Below are 20,380 nucleotides of genomic sequence, written 5' to 3'. Positions count from 1 at the left end.
GTACACAATCATAAAGTGAATGCTTGGCCTGCCCTTCATGGCGTCTGGACAATCACAATTCGTTCATATGCTGAATCTCATAATTTGTACCTATTTTCTCCCACGGTTTAACCTCCCACTTATCTCGAGGTTATATGTACATTTCTAAGTTAAGAAAATTAAATCTGACTCTTGTGATTTGGTTCCATAGCTTATACGATATATTAACTTTTCTTTTGTTTAGATTACGTGTAATTAATTTGCTCTCACTCCCATCCCCCTCATTTTATTTTTCTTTAATTATTTCCAAACACCTTCTTTTAAAGGTGAAAGCAAGAGTCTTGGGAAAAGTGAATTCACCAGTAGGGGGCGCACCAGCCACATCCCTGAAACCAGACGCGCTGAAAAGCCGGTGGCCGCCTTCTCTTCTCCAGACCTTCTCAACCCTTTCTCTTTCCTAATCTCCAGGTCCTTGTTTAGCTTAATATTACACCTCGAATAAACAGAAGACACTGCTTTATTTTGAAGAGTACTATATATTTATGAGTTTTCAGAAGGCTAGTCTCATCCTTCCCGGATTCACAGTAACTAAAACAAAACATAATTTAAGAGCAAAAAAGAGAAACTGCAGGGGCAGGAGAGGTTGATTGGAAATAATAATTTATTAAGAAAAGTCTGCAACTTTTTCACAACTTTTCTGGGTTTCCAGTGAGCATACTTATCTTGAGTTTGACAAAAACAGAAAAGCCTGAGAAGGTAGGGATTGGAGAAGTTGGAGGTTATCGGAAGAAGGTTAGTAAGGAACAAAACAATGCACAGTTTTGTAAAGATAATAAATGGAACGTGGCCGACAGATACTATTCAGTACATTTTATTAGGGTGAGTAAGGGTAGATCGGGGAGGAGGGAGGCGGAGAGAGTGTTACAGAAGAAAGAAAATAAGTAACCCTGATGCTTTAAGCCCTTTATAAAAAAAGAAATGGCATCGAGGTTTTGGGGCTTTTTTTTTTCCTCTCCTCTCCCCCCCCCCCCCCCCCCCGCTTTGTAGTCAAGTGCATTTTAGCCACAAAGATCCCAACAAGAGAGTGGAAGGAAACTTAGACGGGGCTTTGTTTGACTCCGTGTAGCGACAACAAGAGAAACAAAACTACCTATTTGTAACGGACGTGCTGCCATTGCTCTGCGCATTGAGCGCCTACCTATTGAAATCTTTACGTCGGGACAATGGGAGAGCGGCTAAAATTACCCTCTTGGGTCCTAGGAGGGCAGGATTCCTGAGCCCCTACTCCCGCCCCCCACCCTATCCTCCTCCAGCCCGGGCCTTGCCGGGCTCCCCCTTTCCCCAATCCTGGTCGCCTTCCTCCTGCCGGCCTGGCCTGCACCTGTGCCTGGAGAGCACCACCCCCGCCTCCCAGGCCCGGAGCCCCCTCCGGGGTTAGCCCCAGCCCCAGGCTGTCGGGGCGATGGGCCACCGCGGTAGAAGTAGGTGGGGGAAATGCCAGGGCTGGTTCTGCTTGAGTCCTGGGAACTCTGCGTGGGAGGGAGTTTGTGAGTGCGGCTCAAAAGCCACCTCCAAGCAGTGCCCTAGGATGCCAGGAAGCTGAGATTACCCTCCTCCATAGACAGCACTTGTGAGCGTCCTTCTGTGGATCTTTTTCTTCCCCCAGTCCCCTTTGGAACCCCACACCACTGAGATCCCTCCTTGGGGGAAGCTCAGGAAAATGGGAGAGAAGACGAGCGTCCCCTCTGCACCCGACTGAGTGGAGAACGATGGGTGGGAGATGTGGCTGGGGTGAGAGCCAAGCCGTGGTTTCCGGCCCAGAGGGCTGAGCTGGGCAGGGAAGAGCGTGGATTCGGCAGCTTACCCAGGCCCGGCCCGGCCTCAGCTCTAGAGGCCGCACAGTCCGAGCAGAGTTTATTTTTAAAACAGAGCGAATTACGTGGAAGCAAGGAGGGCTCTGAGGACAGAGCTTTCCGTCTCCTAACTTCTTGTCGGGACAGTGTGAGAAGGGGGTGAGCGAGCGTCTGCTCCCGTGGAGGGAGAGGGGCGAGCGGAAGAGCCAGGTTAGGGAGAAGAGCTAGAGCGGCTGGATTTGGGGGCTGTGTGCGGAGGAGCGGGAGAACAATGACACGCCAACTCCAGCAAGGCCGGTTTCCTGAAATACTAGGACAGTCGCCCTGAGCCACCCTCTTTGCCCTCCCCCACCCCACCTCAGCTTCTCGCGCCCCCTCCTCATTTCAGCAGCCCGCACCAAAGAGTAAATCGAGATTAAGTTTAAAGAAGAAGAAATCGTAGTCTTAGTGCTGTTTACCCACTTCCTTCGAAAAGGCGTGTGGTGTGACCTGTTGCTGCGAGAGAGGATACAAAGGTTTCTCAGTGGCTGGCAGGCTGGCTGTGGGAGCCGCCTCCCCCTCCCTCCTCCCCGCGCCTCCCCCCGCCTCCCCCGCGAGGCCGGCGGCGCGGCAGGCCCCGCCCCCTTTCATGCAAAACCCGGCGGCGAGGCTGGGCTCGAGTGGAGGAGCCGCCGCGCGCTGATTGGTCGCAGGAAACCCATTTATTCCCTGACAGCCCCCGTCACATGGATGGTTGTCTATTAACTTGTTCAAAAAAGTATCAGGAGTTGTCAAGGCAGAGAAGAGAGTGTTTGCAAAAGGGGGAAAGTAGTTTGCTGCCTCTTTAAGACTAGGACTGAGAGAAAGAAGAGGAGAGAGAAAGAAAGGGAGAGAAGTTTGAGCCCCAGGCTTAAGCCTTTCCAAAAAATAATAATAACAATCATCGGCAGCGGCTGGATCGGCCAGAAGAGGAGGGAAGCGCTTTTTTGATCCTGACTCCAGTTTGCCTCTCTTTTCTTTCCCCAAATTATTCTTCGTCTGATTTTCCTCGCGGAGCCCTGAGCTCCCGACACCCCCGCCCGCCTCCCCTCCTCCTCTCCCCCCCGCCCGCGGGCCCCCCAAAGTCCCGGCCGGGCCGAGGGTCGGCGGCCGCCGGCGGGCCGGGCCCGCGCACAGCGCCCGCATGTACAACATGATGGAGACGGAGCTGAAGCCGCCGGGCCCGCAGCAAACTTCGGGGGGCGGCGGCGGCGGCGGCGGCGGCGGCGGCGGCGGCAACTCCACCGCGGCGGCGGCGGGCGGCAACCAGAAGAACAGCCCGGACCGCGTCAAGCGGCCCATGAACGCCTTCATGGTGTGGTCCCGCGGGCAGCGGCGCAAGATGGCCCAAGAGAACCCCAAGATGCACAACTCGGAGATCAGCAAGCGCCTGGGCGCCGAGTGGAAACTTTTGTCGGAGACGGAGAAGCGGCCGTTCATCGACGAGGCCAAGCGGCTGCGAGCGCTGCACATGAAGGAACACCCGGATTATAAATACCGGCCCCGGCGGAAAACCAAGACGCTCATGAAGAAGGATAAGTACACGCTGCCGGGAGGGCTGCTCGCCCCGGGCGGCAACAGCATGGCGAGCGGGGTCGGGGTGGGCGCCGGCCTCGGCGCGGGCGTGAACCAGCGCATGGACAGCTACGCGCACATGAACGGCTGGAGCAACGGCAGCTACAGCATGATGCAGGACCAGCTGGGCTACCCGCAGCACCCAGGCCTCAACGCGCACGGCGCCGCTCAGATGCAGCCCATGCACCGCTACGACGTGAGCGCCCTGCAGTACAACTCCATGACCAGCTCGCAGACCTACATGAACGGCTCGCCGACCTACAGCATGTCCTATTCGCAGCAGGGCACCCCTGGCATGGCTCTTGGCTCCATGGGCTCGGTGGTCAAGTCCGAGGCCAGCTCCAGCCCCCCCGTGGTTACCTCTTCTTCCCACTCCAGGGCGCCCTGCCAGGCCGGGGACCTCCGGGACATGATCAGCATGTACCTCCCCGGCGCCGAGGTGCCGGAGCCCGCCGCCCCCAGCAGACTTCACATGTCGCAGCACTACCAGAGCGGCCCGGTGCCCGGCACGGCCATTAACGGCACACTGCCCCTCTCGCACATGTGAGGTCCGGACAGTGAACTGGAGGGGGCGGGTTAGAAATTTTCAAAGAAAAAGAGGGAAATGGAAGGAGAGCAAGAAACACCAAGGAGAAAAACCCGGTACGCTCAAAAAAAAAAAAAAAAGTCATCACCCACAGCAAATGACAGCTGCAAAAGAGAACGCCAGTCTCATCCGCACTCACGCAAAAACTGCAATGCCGGCAAGAAAACTTTTATGAGAGATCCTGGACTTCTTTTGGGGGGACTATTTTTGTACAGAGAAAACCTGGGGTGGGGGGGTGGGGAGGGCGAGGGAATGGACCTTGTATAGATCTGGAGGAAAGAAAACTACGCAAAACTTTTTAAAAGTTCTAGTGATACGGTAGGAGCTTTGCAGAAAGTTTGCAAAAGTCTTTACCAATAATATTTAGAGCTAGTCTCCAAGCGACGAAAAAAATGTTTTAATATTTGCAAGCAACTTTTGTACAGTATTTATCGAGATAAACATGGCAATCAAAATGTCCATTGTTTATAAGCTGAGAATTTGCCAATATTTTTCAAGGAGAGGCTTCTTGCTGAATTTTGATTCTTCAGCTGAAATTTAGGACAGTTGCAAACGTGGAAAGAAGAAAATTAATCAGATTTGGACATTTTAATTGTTTAAAAATTGTACAAAAGGAAAAAAATTAGAATAAGTACTGGCAAAACCATCTCCGTGGTCTTTAAAGGGGCAAAAGTTTTAGATTGTACTAAATTTTTTTAACTTACTGTTAAAAGCAAAAATGGCCATGCAGGTTGACATCGTTGGTAATTTATAATAGCTTTTTTTGTTTCCCAACTTTCCATTTTGTTCAGATAAAAAAAACATGAAATTACTGTGTTTGAAATATTTTCTTATGGTTTGTAATATTTCTGTAAATTTACTGTGATATTTTAAGGTTTTCCCCCTTTTATTTTCCGTAGTTGTATTTTAAAGATTCGGCTCTGTATTATTGAATCAGTCTGCCGAGAATCCATGTATATATTTGAACTAATACCATCCTTATAACAGGTACATTTTCAACTTAAGTTTTTACTCCATTATGCACAGTTTGAGATAAATAAATTTTTGAAATATGGACACTGAAATTATGCTTGAGTCTTTCATTTATTTGGATAACACTGTGATTATGCCCAACTCCTCGGGGAATATACTGTGCTCAGCCAAGAAAGCAAAGTACCTAAAACCTTGGTATTCTAGTCCAGTAGCATGTGCTAATGTTAAGTGCAACAAATAAATGGCTGGATGATTAATTGAATAAGTACTCTTGAAAAAATGGAAATGCTTATGTCATTTCCAAAATAGAAACTAGAGACATATATTGTAAATCCACCCCCTCGTTTTCTAAGCAACATGAATAAGCATGATGGGGACTTAAACTGATTTATGCCACTTGTTGCCAGGAAGGAGTCAATTCTGAAAAATTTCATGTAGCTTAGCAGATGGGGTATTGAGCCAAATCAGAACCAGGTTGGCTGGTTTTGTTTTCGATTTCTGCACAGCACAATGGCCCTTTGGAAACGTGGTTATAGGGGAAAATGATGCTTCTTGTGTAGGAATAATTGCAAACTAGACAAGCAAAGTACTCATCTGCTGGGTGGGTGTTTGGATTACTCTGGCCCTGCTATTGTCTAAGAAACAAGTGGTTTGCTTTCTTTGTTCCCTAACTTCAAAAACTTTCTTTTCTACATTTTCCTGTTTAGGGGCGAATAGCAAAGAGCATCTTGCAAAACTCCCCGACTTATCACAGCTATTTATTATTATTATTATTTATTTTCTTTTTTCCTCTCTCTTTCTCCACGAATTCTGTTTCTTAAATTGGCAGCGCGGGTCCAAGCCTGTAGCCCCAAATCGGATAATCTCTGCAGCTGATAACAAGCAAAAGAGAAGCCAGGCAACAGCCATATTAAAGAAGAAAACAATCAACTCTGAGGTAGATATTTTACTTTGTCCGGTCTAATCACATTTGGAGATGATTGTGCTTTTGATCTGTTGACCATGTTTTACTACAGTAGTAGAGAAGTAGGGGGAGGGGGAAAGGGGTGGAGAAACAGGATTGGATTTGTTGTTTTCTTTTGCCCTAGGAAAGGTAAAGAAAGACTATAGTTGTCCTCAGTGGGAGCGCAAAAGTTGGGGAATCGCCGTGGTCTTTGAATTAGCGATGTTTCTGCATCACAACCGACCCGCGCACTTTGGCGCAGTCAGAGAATCTGAAAGACCGACTCGGGGACTTTTCTTTTACTCACTACTTACCTCGCTTATCTTCCCCCACCGAAGGGGACCAGGAGCCTAGGGTCCAGTATTAGGAGCGTGGGTTTCCTTCCTACAATTTCAAGGGCTTGTTGTGTGAACTTGCTACAACTTTGGAGAAGTTGGAATCCAGCTGCGCCTTTCACCCTTGAGTAAAGTATCGGCTGCAGCCACTAAGTTAGTTCATCCCGTTGGTTCGCATCTTCTCGTTTTCCAAGGAAGTATTTCTTTCTCTTGGTGTTGTTAATGTTAGTTCTAGACTCAGCTGAGGATATTCTCATATTTTATGTATTTTTATTTCGTATGGATTGCTTTATTTTAGGTGTTTGTTGGTTTTTATTTATTCCTTTTTTTAATCCTCATTTTAAGGGTAATATTGTACTGGGAAAGGACAATTATTATGCCAGTTCCCAATTCTAAGTGAGGCATTTCCCCCCCTAATTAATGCAGAGACTCTAAAAGAATTTCCCCCGGCCTGGCCAGCCATTGTAATGCATATACGGATTATTCACGTGGTAATGAGCACATTCGCCAGTTCTTGCTCACACATACGAATAAAAGAAACTTTGAATAAAGATCCAAATGATCTTGCTGGGGGGTGGGGAGAATATTCTTGGAATTCGAACCAATCAACTATATGGTGTGTATATATTTGAAAAGTAGAGATATATTAGAAATATGTATTGGGGTTTAGAGTAATTGCACTGCACTAACCTACCAGTTTAAAAAGCCCACAGGATCAGACTAAAACAAAAAAATTTTTTTTTAACTTTTTGGGAAAATGCTCAGGTTCAAATATTTTGCAAGAGGGAGGAGAGCAATATTGTGGGAAGTTGAAGTAGTTTTGAATGACTGCTACTGTCTGCATAAAATGAGAGAACTCCCATTCCCCCTCCTAGACCTCCATATCTCCTAACCAAATGAAAGCCAGAATATTTTGTTTGCAGATATAAATTCTTTTGATAAACTGCATTTGAGGAAAATGATACATATGTCATCACTCATTTGATTGGGTTAAATGGTTCCCCCAAGATGTGTAGTTTCATGGCTAGATCAATATTGAACATATGATATTTTAATTATAACATGATTTCCAAGAAGGGGGTAAACCCTTAAGCTTGCCCAGAGATGATTATCTCCCAGTGCTAAAGTTAGTTGTTGAGTGTTCAGTTTCTTCCTCGGGATATTATCCTGCTCACTAAAACCATTCAATTTGCAGTCAAAGGGGTGAATTTAATGTTTTGTTAACCTTATACACAGAATAGAAATGTGCAGAAGGATGAGATTATAGTTTGTTCCCTCTGCAATTTTTTTTCTCTCCCTGCACCCACCCCCCCATACTTTAAATAAAGAGTGTTAAAATATTGCTGAGCTGTAGTAGATTAGCAAGGTTTCTTGCCAATGCTGGGAAGCCGGTATTACAGACGGTCCCAGGGGGAAATGGCTCACATTAACCACTAAATGAATATTTGACAAGGGCTCATTCGGAGGTATTATTACTATAAACGTGTCCCTACTGGACTTTTCAAGGGTCAAAGAGCAACGCTTCAATTAATTATTTAGTCTGCTAGTAGATTTGGTTGTAATAGCTGTACTTATTTCTAGAACTGACACAATCTTACAGTAGGAAATCTCAGGAGAATCTTCTCCATCAGCAATGCCTTGGATTGAAATACACACAGAGCCCTGGCATAGCTGACTTTTTCATAAAACATTTTTCTGGACTGTGTGTGTGCGTGTGCGTGTGTGTGTATCGGGGGAGGGGGATTATAGTCTCCTTTTCTATTTTATTTACCATTTTTGGTTTAAAAGAAAAAAAACAAGAGCATAATAAGTTGTCTTAATTTCTACATCATGTCTGGCATAGTCTTTTAGGGCCTTACAATGTGGAGAGAGAGGGGAGGAGATTTATTTATAACCTTTGCCTTTTCTAAGTGGAGATGTCACAGGATTTCGGAAACAGGCAGGCTCTGAGTTTAGAAAGGGTACACATTCCTGTTTGCCAATAAATTTCGGGTATTAAAATGGAAGACTCCATAGGTTGAGTACACTGAGTTCTAGTAGTCTCAGAGTAAATTGGGGTACCAGATAATCCCTCCTCCCCTCCCTACCTATTGGTCTGAACATTTCCAGGTGTAGTGGGGGGTGAGTGTTCCATTTCTGCCATGTCATAAGTTCCTCTGTGACCCCAGGTAAAATGGGAAGGGAATGATTTTGAGAGTAAGATTCTTTAACAATAATATAAGGTGAATGAATAAGAGATAAGCTGCAAGGGGTGAGGGGGGGCGGGATGCAGTAATTACAAACCCAATTCATTCAGCTTTTCAGAACTTTTGTTGTGGGAGCTCCATTGACGGGGTTTTGAGCTGCCACTTTTCTCACATTATAAAGAACTGATCAGCGCCTCAGGGGCACAAGAAATACTGCTTAACTGTATAGTGATGGGGTCTTCTTTTAGAATCCTTACAAGAAGAAAATTAAACAGTGCCTTTGTGTGCACAAGGTTTACTTTTCAGCTGCTAACAGTTTATAGCTAACTGCTCTGAGATTGAAGTTTGACTGTGGTTTGATCGCCTGCTAGTTGGCACTGCTTATTTATTTATTTGTTGTAATTAAAATATTTTTTAATATTCTCCCCCCATTTTATTTATTGCTTTTGGAGAATTTTGCAAAACAGTTTCTTATATTTTGTTTTGTGGAAGGAATTTCCTCTGCCATGAGCTTTAGCAGAGGCTTGAGTTTACATTCTCCAGCACTTCCTCCCCCCCCACCCCACCATTATTGCCTTAAAATAATTTGCATCTCACTGTTTTTTATGCTGCCTCTCCTTGCTCTCAGAGCAAAGGCTGCCTTTCAGGACAGCTACAAGTGAGATTGGGGGTAGCGGTTGATTTCTTTCTTTTCATTGCTTTCTTTTTTGACCGAAGTTGGAAGGTGGCTGGATGGATTTCCTTAGGGACCTCGTCTATGAGGTGGATCCCTTAAAGACAGGAGAAGAGGGAGAAACTCCTGACCTTTACTATGAAAATATGGATTAAAGTCCAAAGGGAAACAGCTTCCGGAGTTCTAGAGTGAACAACTGTGGAAAGAGCTTTCCAAAGATAAGGAAATTGCCCAAAACAGAGAATTGGTTTAGTATCTTTCATAGTTATTTTCTATTAAAAACTTTCCTTGAAATATGACCTCTGATATCACCCAGGGACACTTTGTAACCTCTCTCTCTTCTGACGATGCTCTCCGGTTTTACAATTTTTGTTTTCAATTTCTTTATGTTTGGCTTACTTGGACTTTAGGAAATAATGGACTCGACTTTCTTATTTTAACTAAGAGAAGAATTCTCTTTGGGTGGGTGGGTTACTAAGACAAGGCCACGATTTTCATTGGCAGAGAGCTCTCTTTATGTATGCAGGTCTAGATGGATTTTATTTTTACATTTTGGTGCAATGGTGATATTTCTGATTCAGTGAGCGGTGCACTCAGTTTCTCTTCAAAAGCAAATGGAACGTCCTCTCATTTCAGGACGCAAAGATATTTGCTACTTCTGGGATTTTGGACTTGAGATGCTTGCTCTACTTTGCAAAGAAGTGTCAGGTGATTTAAAAGGTCCAAGGAATCGCTCGTTTCATTACCCTCGTCTGCCTGCATGTACAGAATGAAATGTGCGCTATTAGCAAAGATTTCGGCGCCTTGAGCTATCTTTTGCCTCCCTACCTGGCCTTGGGTGCGGGGCGCGGCGCAGGACTGTGAGCGCGCGGGCCTCCCACCCGCTAGCCCTAGGGAGCGCGCCGCGCCCAGCGCCCGGAGCGGATGCGCGGGCAGATGGAAGCTGAGGCGGCCAAGCGCCCGGCGGGGGACCTGACGTCACCGCGGCCCTGGCCACGGCCCCCTTGGGGCTCCCTGGGAAGGTGCTGCGGAGGGCTCGAGTTCTCTCCGCCCGAACCCTACCCAAACGGCCCGATTTCCTTTCTCGGCCCTGGACCGTGCCGCGACGGGCAAGTTTGCAAAGTCCCTCGCCCCTCCGGAGTCCTCTATCTCCTGTACCCCAGCCCTCTCCACGTTGACCTCGTGACGCCAAAGATGGTTCTAGGCCCCAAGCTTCCCAAATCAGAGGTTGACTGACTCACGTTCTGCCTTCCTCTTGCCTTTAATCTCAGACCCTTATTTTAAAGGGGTTATTTGTCCCTGTTTGGTGCCGAGGCTCAGCATGAGTTATCTCGCTCTTAGCCCTTCCCAATGCCAGAGGCTGCGCATTGGCATGGCTGTGGGAAGCCACAGGAGCTACGTGGGCTCCCCGGAATACTGCACCCCTCTAGGATCAGAGTAGGTAGGGATGGGAGGATGCAGATCCTTCACTTCCCCATTTATAAAATAGGGATAATATATAGTTACCTCGCAGAAGATGAGTACAAAGCCACTGACGCTAAATAGGATTAATTGATAGCTATTACTTTTCTTACTGTCCATTGGAATTAGGAGCTAGGAAGGCAAAAGCTTCTCCTTTTAGACTCCAGAGATCAATACAGAAATTCGGGTTCTTCCTCTCCTTTCTGGTCTTGAGCGGTGAAATTAGCCTTGTTCAGACCACCCTTCTTCCTTTTCCAGTGCCCTTCCCGGCTTAGGGTTCGCCTAGGAAGTTATCCTGCAAACTTGCCACCCCTGGGCTTCTTCCTGAAGGGAGGGATGCCGACATTCCGGGCAGGAGCCGCCCCCCCACACACACAAGGCAGAAAAATAATTACTGTATTAAAAGGAGCGGTGAATTCTTCCCGAGGGTTCTTATCGCTGGCGGCCAGGCCAGAGCGGGACTGCGCCCCCATCTCCACCTCGTGACGTCAGGGTCTGCAGGGCCTCGGGGATGAAATGATTCGTTTGAGTGTTCCAGAAAGGGCAATGCGAACACTTGCAGGGAGAGGCCAGGGGAACTGGTCTCCATCCCCAGAACCCAGCTCCAGCTTTTGAGGCTACAGAGGCTGTCGTCCCTCAGCATAACCAAACACACAAGTAGCCAGAGGCTTCACTACTTACATGGTCACGCACACAACACTCATCACTGTGTCACCTTGGCACTCGATATATTTATATAAATATAAATACATATTTATATATTTACATATATAGGTAAACAACGATATAGTTATTTGATTTGCTAAGTAGAGTTTGTTGTGAGGTCTGAATGAGTTGATTTGGGTTTACATTTGTTTTGTTTTGAGACGATCAACGAGTTATACTAAAAGCCTTTACCAAGTATACCATATCTTTATTTTATTTAGCCCTGCATAAGTTTCAGTGGTGGATGGAGAATTGGACTCCCCAAAGTTTTCCGGTTCTAATATGGAGCCATGGTTAGGACAATTGCTTCTGGCTTGCCATTGCTATGCCATTTCCATTTTCTCATTCCTTCTCCACTCCTAATAATTTGTGTAGCTTTTAATAATCTTTTGAGAATCAAGAAAGAATTGCTGAGAGAACGCCTTGGAACAGTGATTTAAACTGTAGATAAGAAAGACATTTGGTCCATGCACTCCATGTAAAATGGATAGAATTATTTGTTGAGTGAAAGCACCTCTGCATTTCTCGAGTTTTGTTTACGAACAGATTTAATTCATTGACTGCCCTTGCAATGGGAGGGGTTCTGGGAACTAGGCCTTATGTTCTGATATTGGTTCAGACTAATGATTTACTGAGAATTAGCCAATATTTCACATGCAGTCAGTTTAGTATCAACTCACATCCAGGTCGATTTGACTATCACACATAACTCAAATCTGGGTTATTGCATAACATTACAGTTTAATCAGCCTGAAATACTAAATGGCAAACTTGTGTTTTCCTTCTGCTCAAAGTCCTCTTCCCTTTCTTTGTTTCCCCCTTACTCCCACCTCCAAGGAAAATATCTTAAAATTAAGTTTTCCTTGTGAGAGTTTGTTTACTCCAACTTCCGTTAAACTAGCTAACACGCTCTCATCAGCTTTCTAAACACTCTCTCATCGGCTTTGTAAAATGGTGCAAAAACGTCTTGGAGTCTAAGATGGCAAAATAAACCTGAGCATATGGGGGGAAGACATCGTTGTTACAAAATTGATTTAAATATTTAGCTCACACTTCAGCCTGATGCCTCCCGTACTACTCTTTCTTGCTTTGCTCACTGCCCGCCCCTGGCTCTTGGGTACCTCACTTCTATTAGCAAGCTGGTTCACCAGCATAAATAATGAATGCATTTCGAGCCGCCCTTCTGATAAGATAAATCAGGGGCTTTTCTCTTTTGCAAGTTTCTGCTTTCATTCCCATTAAAACTTCTCCATGCACCATGCTGCAGTGTCTTTCTGCAAAACTTACTCTGCCCATGTATAAACTATGGAGGTATGTTTTCAATAGGAAACATCAGGTAATCTTTTTTTCGAGAAGCCTTACAAGTTAAGGATACAAAATATTTCATAGTTAGTTGTGTGAGCTTCCAAATTAGCTGCATATAAAGTATTTTAAGATTTTTTTGGCTGTCACTGGCTGGCAATACTCATTTTGTGTGTGTGTGTTGGTTTGAAAAGCAGGAAGAAATGTAATGAATTGAGTGCTGTCAGAGATGTCTTCTGTTTGAACAATCTGCGATGGGCTGAATGGCAGGGACTCCCTCATCCAGTGCAGGTGCAGTAGAGCTGGGGAAGGGGGGAGGGGGGCTCCCTCTGTTCAGTCAAAAAGCACCATTCTCCACAATAGACCACACACTGACAGCCAGCGTGACATCAACTCACACTTTCATACTTTTCCCCCATCCATAGTTCTGAGTTCACAAAGTGGCCATACAGTAGCCTTGGTTAGGTTCCTTTAATGAACATTTTGTGGCTCCATGTCCAACATTGAAATCTGCTGAGCCCTGGGAGGAACAAATAGATTTTTAATCGCGAGTTCCAAATCAAAATGTATAGCCATAGATATTTAAAGTTAAGCTGGTCTCTCCACTCTCTCCCAATATCAATGCCCACAACAGCCCCCAGATGATCTGAAAACTCTGAGTTAAAAGTTCTTCTGAGATTTACTAGGTTCCAAGGCACTGTTTTCTGATGTCTGGAGAGAGACTAAACAGGAAAGGAGGGAAGGCACGGATTTCGTGTATTTATTTAAATTTAAAAGAACCCTAGTATTTTATTGTGCTTCGTGAGAGGATTAATCCTGCAAATGAACGAACATTAATCTTGTGGAGTGGAGTCTGTCCCCTTTTGAATTGGTTTTACTGGGAGATAGAGAAGGGGCGGGGGTAGGAAAGGCAGCAACTGTTCGAAAACTCTCGGCAAAGATGCGACCACTCTTTGGCTGCCCCACCACTGAAGGGCCGGACCTTGGGGAGATTTTACTGTACATCTGTTTAAACTCGGGCCTCGGGGCCTCAAGTTTTAAATGGAATTATTGAGGGAGGGAACGCTACTTGAGAAACTATTCTTGTCAATCCCTTCCTGCCCCCATTCCCCACCTGGTTCCTACTCTTCTCCGCCCCACCCCCTTCTGACACTTCTTAATCTGGGATCCGAGCGTTTAGTAGAAAGAGGGAGGAAAGAAGGAGGAAAGGACCTTACGGGCCAGGAAAGTTCCCCCACCGCCGCCGCCGCGCGGGGAGAGATCCCCACGGCCCTGCCACTGGCTGATTTCCCTCTGCCCTCGGACTTGCTGAAGCATCGCGCCGAGGAAAATTGCTCCCTGTTCGCTTATTAAAAACCATGTAACCATATACATTTTTCACCGCGGCAACAAAAATATCAACTTTCGAGCCCTCGGAGCAAAACCTTTATCATTCGCCTGAACATTGTTGTTCAGTGGGTGGGGGGAGGGAATAGGCAGACCTCCCAGGGCAGAAGCCACAGCTTTGCCCAACTCCCGCCTCGGGCGTGGAGGCAAGGAGTCGGGAGTCCGGCGGGGCAGAGCGCAGGGCCGGAGGATTTGGTGTGCAGGGTGAATAGGGGCCAAGTTCTTTAAAACCTCACATAACACAGGAAGAGACGGGTCTTACCATCTCTGTGGCGCCCTTTGCTTGTGACTACAACCAGTTGCCCGTAGGCTGCGATGAGTATGCCTACGGCGCCTACTAAAGTCTGGGCCTCGGACGAGAGGCGTCTCCCTCCCCTCGACACGCTGCCCTCCACTGTTTGATAGCTGCCGCGTCTTCCGGCAGGTACACACCCACAATTAATCTTTCTTATTAAAGCCTCCATTCTGCACCCAAGGGGCGACTCAAACCTATTTAGATTTCCTTGGTTGGCTGCACAAATTTAAGTGGGCAAAGAGTTATAAACCTAATAACAGAGGGCGAGAGAGAGAGAGTGATTTGAGCAGAGAAGACGCAAGATTCACTAGGCGTGTAAGGATGCTGCGGGCCATGCCCTCCCCAGGCCCCCGCCTCGGGGTGCGCTCCAGGCTCTGGGAAAGGCAGCAAACCTCCCGCGCACACACCGCACTCAACATCCTTACGCACACCTACACCCCTACCCTTCGCTCACTGAGATTGCCTCTTCCGCATTTCTTACAAACCCCTCCCAGAAAGGCGGAATTCTCAGAGCATCCCAAACCAGGGAACTTCCAGAGAACCAGGGAAGGTTTGCACTGTTTGGGATTAATTGAGAATAATTAACACTGGAGACCGTTAATCACCACTTTGCTGCTCTCTCCCTCCTTTCTGGTCTGCGGCGACTGCCTCTCTTGCTCCGGCTGCCGGCGCGGGTGGGTTCGCTGGTGAAAGTGAAGACGTCGCGGTAGCTGTCACCCAGTTCGGCTGTACTTTTTTAAACGCTCGCATATTGTTTGATTACTAATTCGAGTTAATATGATCTTTATGGTAACATAACAGTGGATAATTGGCCTTTTTTCCTGAACAACAATGTAAATCACAATCGCTTTATTATTTAATAACGTCAAACGCTTCGTTGGATTGGCCCCGACCGAGAAGACCTTTTCTTTCTAGACAGTGTTGTGGAGGAAGAACAATGAAGATCTAATTGTGGAGATTTCATAAGTTGGCTCCCGTAAATGAACAGCTTAGATATGGAAGTTCCAGCAGATGTGGGCACTATTCGCCGTAGAAACTCTACCCCCAACCCCCAATGCATACAGCCCAAACACTCTATTGGAGGTTTTTTTTGTGGTGGTGGTCCTCAGATCCTAGCAACCACCTAAATCTTCCAGTAGCAATTAGAGCTTTTATCGGGCTTGCTCTTCAGCCCTTTATATTGCCGATTTAGCATCAGGACATTGAGTCCACATACCAAATTAGCGCAACTCCTAAAGAGCCACAGCCACTAATGCGCCCCTTCGGTCACTTTGGTTGTTGGACACCGAGAGCACCGGCCTGGGGCTCTTTAAAAGTCTTATTTTGTTTTGATTTGATTTCAAAAAACGGATTCACCAACGCAGTGTCTTGGAATATACTTTTTCAGGCAGAGTTTTGCCAGGGGCACGAGCCATTATTTTTCTAATTGCTTGCAAGAGCGGACGAAACCCAGAGACCCCTCAAATGCAGATGGCAACGCTTGGAAGGAATGGGTCCCCGCTGCCCGAAAGAAAGATTAGTCACATTTGCCCCCAAAGCTTCAATTCTAATGGCTCTCCGTCGCGGCTCTTGCCGTAGCAGGAGGACGGCTGTCTCTGGGGTCTTAAGACTTCGGAGTTCTTTGCAAATGGGGAACCCTCACCATTTGGAATTCGGAACTAGGAGAGAGACTCCGAGTCTACAGCAGGTTTTGTTTTTGCGTGTGCCCGCCTCTCCATTTTATTCAACTTCTACTGCCTGTCGGGAGGCAGAACAATTCGCCCCCCCCCCAGGCCCCAGCCCCACGCCCGCCCGCCTCGCTTCTAAGATAAACAGGAGGTGCGAAATGCTTCGCCTGCACACGCGCCCTCGGGGCCCCTCTCCCCTCATCCCCCGCGCACCGACTGTGCAGCTGTCCTCGGCCCAGACCTGGGTGGAGATACCCCCCCTTCTCTTCCCACCCGCATTTTAAAACCATCACATCGACGGTTCTAGAGTCATGTTCACATTTTTGGCCCCCTTCCAATTTCTTTCCGGTCCACTCTCCCCCTTTCTGAGAACCGAAAAAGTGACAAGGAGAAGAGTTGGGAAATTGAGGCCATGGATTTTCAAGTTATCCCCCCATCCCCCCACCCCCATCCCCCGCCCTGTTAAAAGTGTATTTTACCACAAGGAGTGCATTAGGAAACTTTCCCTAACAGGACTTGGGCGCAGTGTTATTCTTCTCTAGGGGCCCGCTGGCCTCCCCGCCCCCGCTGGACAATGCGCGCTTTGAGGCTCGGTGGCCTGCAGGCAGCGGGAGACGAGGGGACTGGGCGGCCTTCCTCCAAGGGGCCCGCAGCTGGGGGAGCGCCGGGCAAGGAGCAGGGCCGGGGAGGCGGGCCACGCAGGAAGAAAAACCATAAAAGCAGCCCTCCACAGAGGCCCGCTTTAAGGACGGGAGGGCAGGGCGGCTGGGGAGGGGTATGTGAGAGGTTTTGCGCTTTGTTTCTTTCTTATCCCCCCCCCCCCGACCCCCCCCCCCACGCCATCCAAACATTTTATTTCGACACAGAATTAGGCAGCCTAGGTTTTCCAACCCCCTCGCCCTCACTCTTGGGTACCTGGTCTCTGGTTAATAATATCTCAACCCGGGTCTTTAACGCTCAAATCGACCCAAGCCTGGCCCCAGCCTTTCTCAACGCCCACTCCCCCCCTCCCCGCTCGGGGTGCCAAGCCACAGGAAAAGCCCCCCGGCCAAGCATTCTGAGACGCTACTTTCTAGTTTGGGGTCTTTTTTTTTTTCCCCCCCAAAGAAAACACCACCACCCTCCCCTCCAAGCAGCCTTAGGCTAGGACCTCTGGAATCAGCAGAAGCCCTCGGAGGGTTACCATATTGATGGAAGAATTTGTCTGTTCTTTTAAAACTTATACCAAACCGGGCGCCAGGGCCACGTGCTGTGCCTTCGAAACGCCGCCGCGGGCCCTGGCTTTCAGCGCCGCGGAAGCCTGGCTGGCGTGGAGCGGGCGCGGAAGCCACGGGCAGGGGTTAGGGGCCCGCGCTGCGCCGCAGGTCCGGCCGCAGCGCTGAGTGAAGCGAATTATCTGGAGCGTGTTTGATCTGGGGCTGCGTAATCAGCTTCTGCTTTATTTGTTTGTTTGTAATCTCATATTTAGCAAGCTGGGACGGTGGCAGCAAGGGAGAAAGGAAGGGATAGAGGAGGGGGCTTCGCAGTAACCACACCCCTTCCTAATGAGTTAATTTCCATATTTGCGCCTCCGGCATCTAGCGCCCTCTTTTTCCCGACGCTACCGTGTTGTTGAGTCTTGCGCAGCGCAGACGCCTCCACTCTGGACTGAAATGAAAAAGCTCGCGGTGGGAGCAGAAAATTGGTCTATTGATACATTCGCTCCGAGTGTTGCTTGATCTTGGCCTCACCGGCCGCCGATTGTTCCCCCCACCCCAAATGGGGCGCACACGGATTGCCGAGGGCTCGCAGACACCCAGGCAGGCAGCAGACAGAAACTGACCTTCCTGCCTTTTCCCTTGCTCCAACTGTCCGACCCCCACGCCCCTTCCTTTTTACCCAACTCCGGATTTTTTTCTCTCTCTCTCTCAAGGTGAGGGCAGTAAGGGCAGGGTCGCATAGAAGCGGGGGATATAATCCCAAACGAATGAATCAAAAGTGAAAGTTTCAAAGTAGATCCCCGATCCTGATCGAGAAAAGTAATGCTATCTTGCACTCGAGGGAGTGTGCTGGCCCGAGTGTGGGTATATAAGAGAGGGAAGGAGAGAAACTGAGGTTGTGATGTTTGTCTGTACTCTGAGTGGGTTAAAAGTCGTGGCAAAGACAGTGAAGTTTTGGAAGACAGTAGAAAACTCAAGGCGGGTTTCAGGTGCTTCTAACCTGGTTTCCTATACATTTTCGTGGTGAGTGTGCTCAGAAAATTGGAGAAACAGACTTCTCCAATGGACTCACTCCCCCCTGACCCCCATCACACCACCCTCCTTACTTTGCCGCGTGCGAACTAGGGTGTGGGCTCCGGCTTGAACTCCAAAATAGCGTGGTTGTCAATTGCGAGCTGTAGCAATATCAAAGTGAACTGTCCCAAGTAACTCTTGTCTAGAAGCTGGGAAGAAGCTTAAGCAGCTCGCTTTAATGATGATTTGTAGCTCGGCAAGGGGCACGGACAGCAAACACCCCGCAGGTGTGTGCCGTAACACCACCATCCGGACTTGAATGTAGATTACTCTGGCGATCGTTTGATCGGCCCTTTGAAACCCTTTACAATTGCCTGTGACGAACGGCCAGTCTCAGTCTTACTCTGAATAATGCCTTGAGGGTAAGTCCTTCGGGCTTTTAAAGAGCGCCAGTATTTTTTTTTTTTTAAGAATAAAAAAAGAAAAACTTTCGATTTTGGTTTAGACATTGTCAATTTTGAGTCGCTAACAAGCATCACTCAAGCTATTCAGTACTTAATGACCGTTACCTTTGCTGTCTTACATATACAGACGTACATATACATATATATATGAAAACGAAGTCATTAATTTTGTCTTCTTTAGTTCCAAACTGCCCGGCCTGTTTATAGATGTTTCTATGGATGTTTATTATAAACCTGCATTATTATTATTAATGCCATTGTTAATCTTGTCTTAACTCCTTCTGTATTCTCTCTGAATTGTATCTCTTTGGGCAAGTGGGAGTTTAACTTAAACATTAAGACTTTCCAAAGTAAAACTCTCTAGTTTAACCCTCGCCAACACCTTCGCACCAACCCCCATCACCAAAATGAAAAAGGTAGTGCTATTCAACCTTTAATATTTACTTAGAGTGTTTACATAAGAGGAGGAAAATGAACTTTTGTCTGAAATGTGCAACAAGCGGCACTTTGATTTCATAAAATACATGTCAACAATTGCAAGAGCTTATCCAACTAGGGTAGGGGGTGGAGGGTGGGAGTGCAGTTGAATTAAAGGCCCATTCCTGCCACTTCAGACTACAAAGGGTTACACATAAATAAGTGCCACATTTGCCTATTGCAAAAGTTTCCTCGGTGCTTTCTAAGTCACAACAGGGGAGGGGGAAAGCTGTCGTTTATTATCCAGCTCTGGGCAGGAGCAGACCCCAGTACCACGAGGCTCTTAGCTTTGGCCGGCAGAAGAGGGGTAGCCTTTCAACAGCAGCCCCCTTTGTTCTCCTGATCTCTTTCCCAATTTCAAGCTTCACTTGCACATCCCAAGTTTGTGTGTTAATGACGCTATTACCATCTGGCTTGCCCTACTTTCCAAAAGATATAAATCTCCTAGCTCCATTGCCCGCATTATCATTTAAGTGCCACCATAGCCAGAAGAAAAAGATGCTTTCAAGACTCCAGATTCTCTTGCACTGACTACCCCTGGCATGACTCTTCCACTATATTTATAGACTATACATTGGGTGCAGGAGAGCCCCTTGAGAGACCTGATTTCTCAAAAGCTGTCCCTCCAAGCCAAGGAAGACACGCTACTGGGTGAAAGGAAGGCTTCAAATAAATTTCCCCTTAAAATATTTTTGTTTTGTTTGCAGCAGGCAGATCATATGACCCGACATAGTTTTACGTGCCTGTGCCTTCCTTTCTCCCGATTTAGGTTTGTAAAAAGTCGTAGTGCAACTGCTGGACATCCAAGACGTGCCACTCTTCTAACCCTATTTTGAGTGGGAGAATAGACTGATATCTTTATGGGTGTGGAGACAGGGGTGAAGGGAGGAAAAAAAAGCCCCGTGAGGCAACTTTTGACAGCTAGGCCAACTGCATCCCTCCTCTTAAACCCTTACTTTTATAGTGCCTGCATAGATGTGTACATGTTGTGGGATGTACATACCTCTAGCTATAGATCTAGATCTACCCCTTCTTTCCTAGATAATCAGTGATTTGCGTGTTTTGAGCACAAAAGCTGAGAAACTACAACAAAAAGAGTTGGGCTGGCTTGTGAGTGGCTCCACAATGACGTCATTTATCTGGCCAGGTCTGAGTGAATAGAGCAGAGCAGTCTGCCTCTGCGTGTGTGGAGTCTAGGCTCAGGCCGCTAGCTGATTTGAACAGCTCGTTTCCCTTTGAGGCCTTCTACTGTTTGTGGCCCTAGACAGCCATATCCAGGCGCATCTCTTT

At 47.4% G+C, this 20,380-nt stretch overlaps 1 protein-coding gene across 1 annotated transcript; it reads left to right on the top strand.

Moving 5' to 3' along the window:
* Positions 1-2,566: 2,566 nt before the first annotated feature.
* On the top strand, positions 2,567-4,091 carry SOX2 (SRY-box 2). The gene has a single exon (XM_029214826.1). The coding sequence runs from the start codon at positions 2,995-2,997 to the stop codon at positions 3,970-3,972; it is 978 nt and encodes a 325-aa protein (XP_029070659.1). The 5' UTR covers positions 2,567-2,994; the 3' UTR covers positions 3,973-4,091.
* Positions 4,092-20,380: the final 16,289 nt, after the last annotated feature.

Source organism: Monodon monoceros, unplaced genomic scaffold (genome assembly GCF_005190385.1).
Source record: "Monodon monoceros isolate NGI ecotype Baffin Bay Population unplaced genomic scaffold, NGI_Narwhal_1 Super_Scaffold_11, whole genome shotgun sequence".
Classification (NCBI taxonomy): Eukaryota; Metazoa; Chordata; class Mammalia; order Artiodactyla; family Monodontidae; genus Monodon; species Monodon monoceros.
This window is presented reverse-complemented; position numbering and strand designations above follow the sequence as displayed.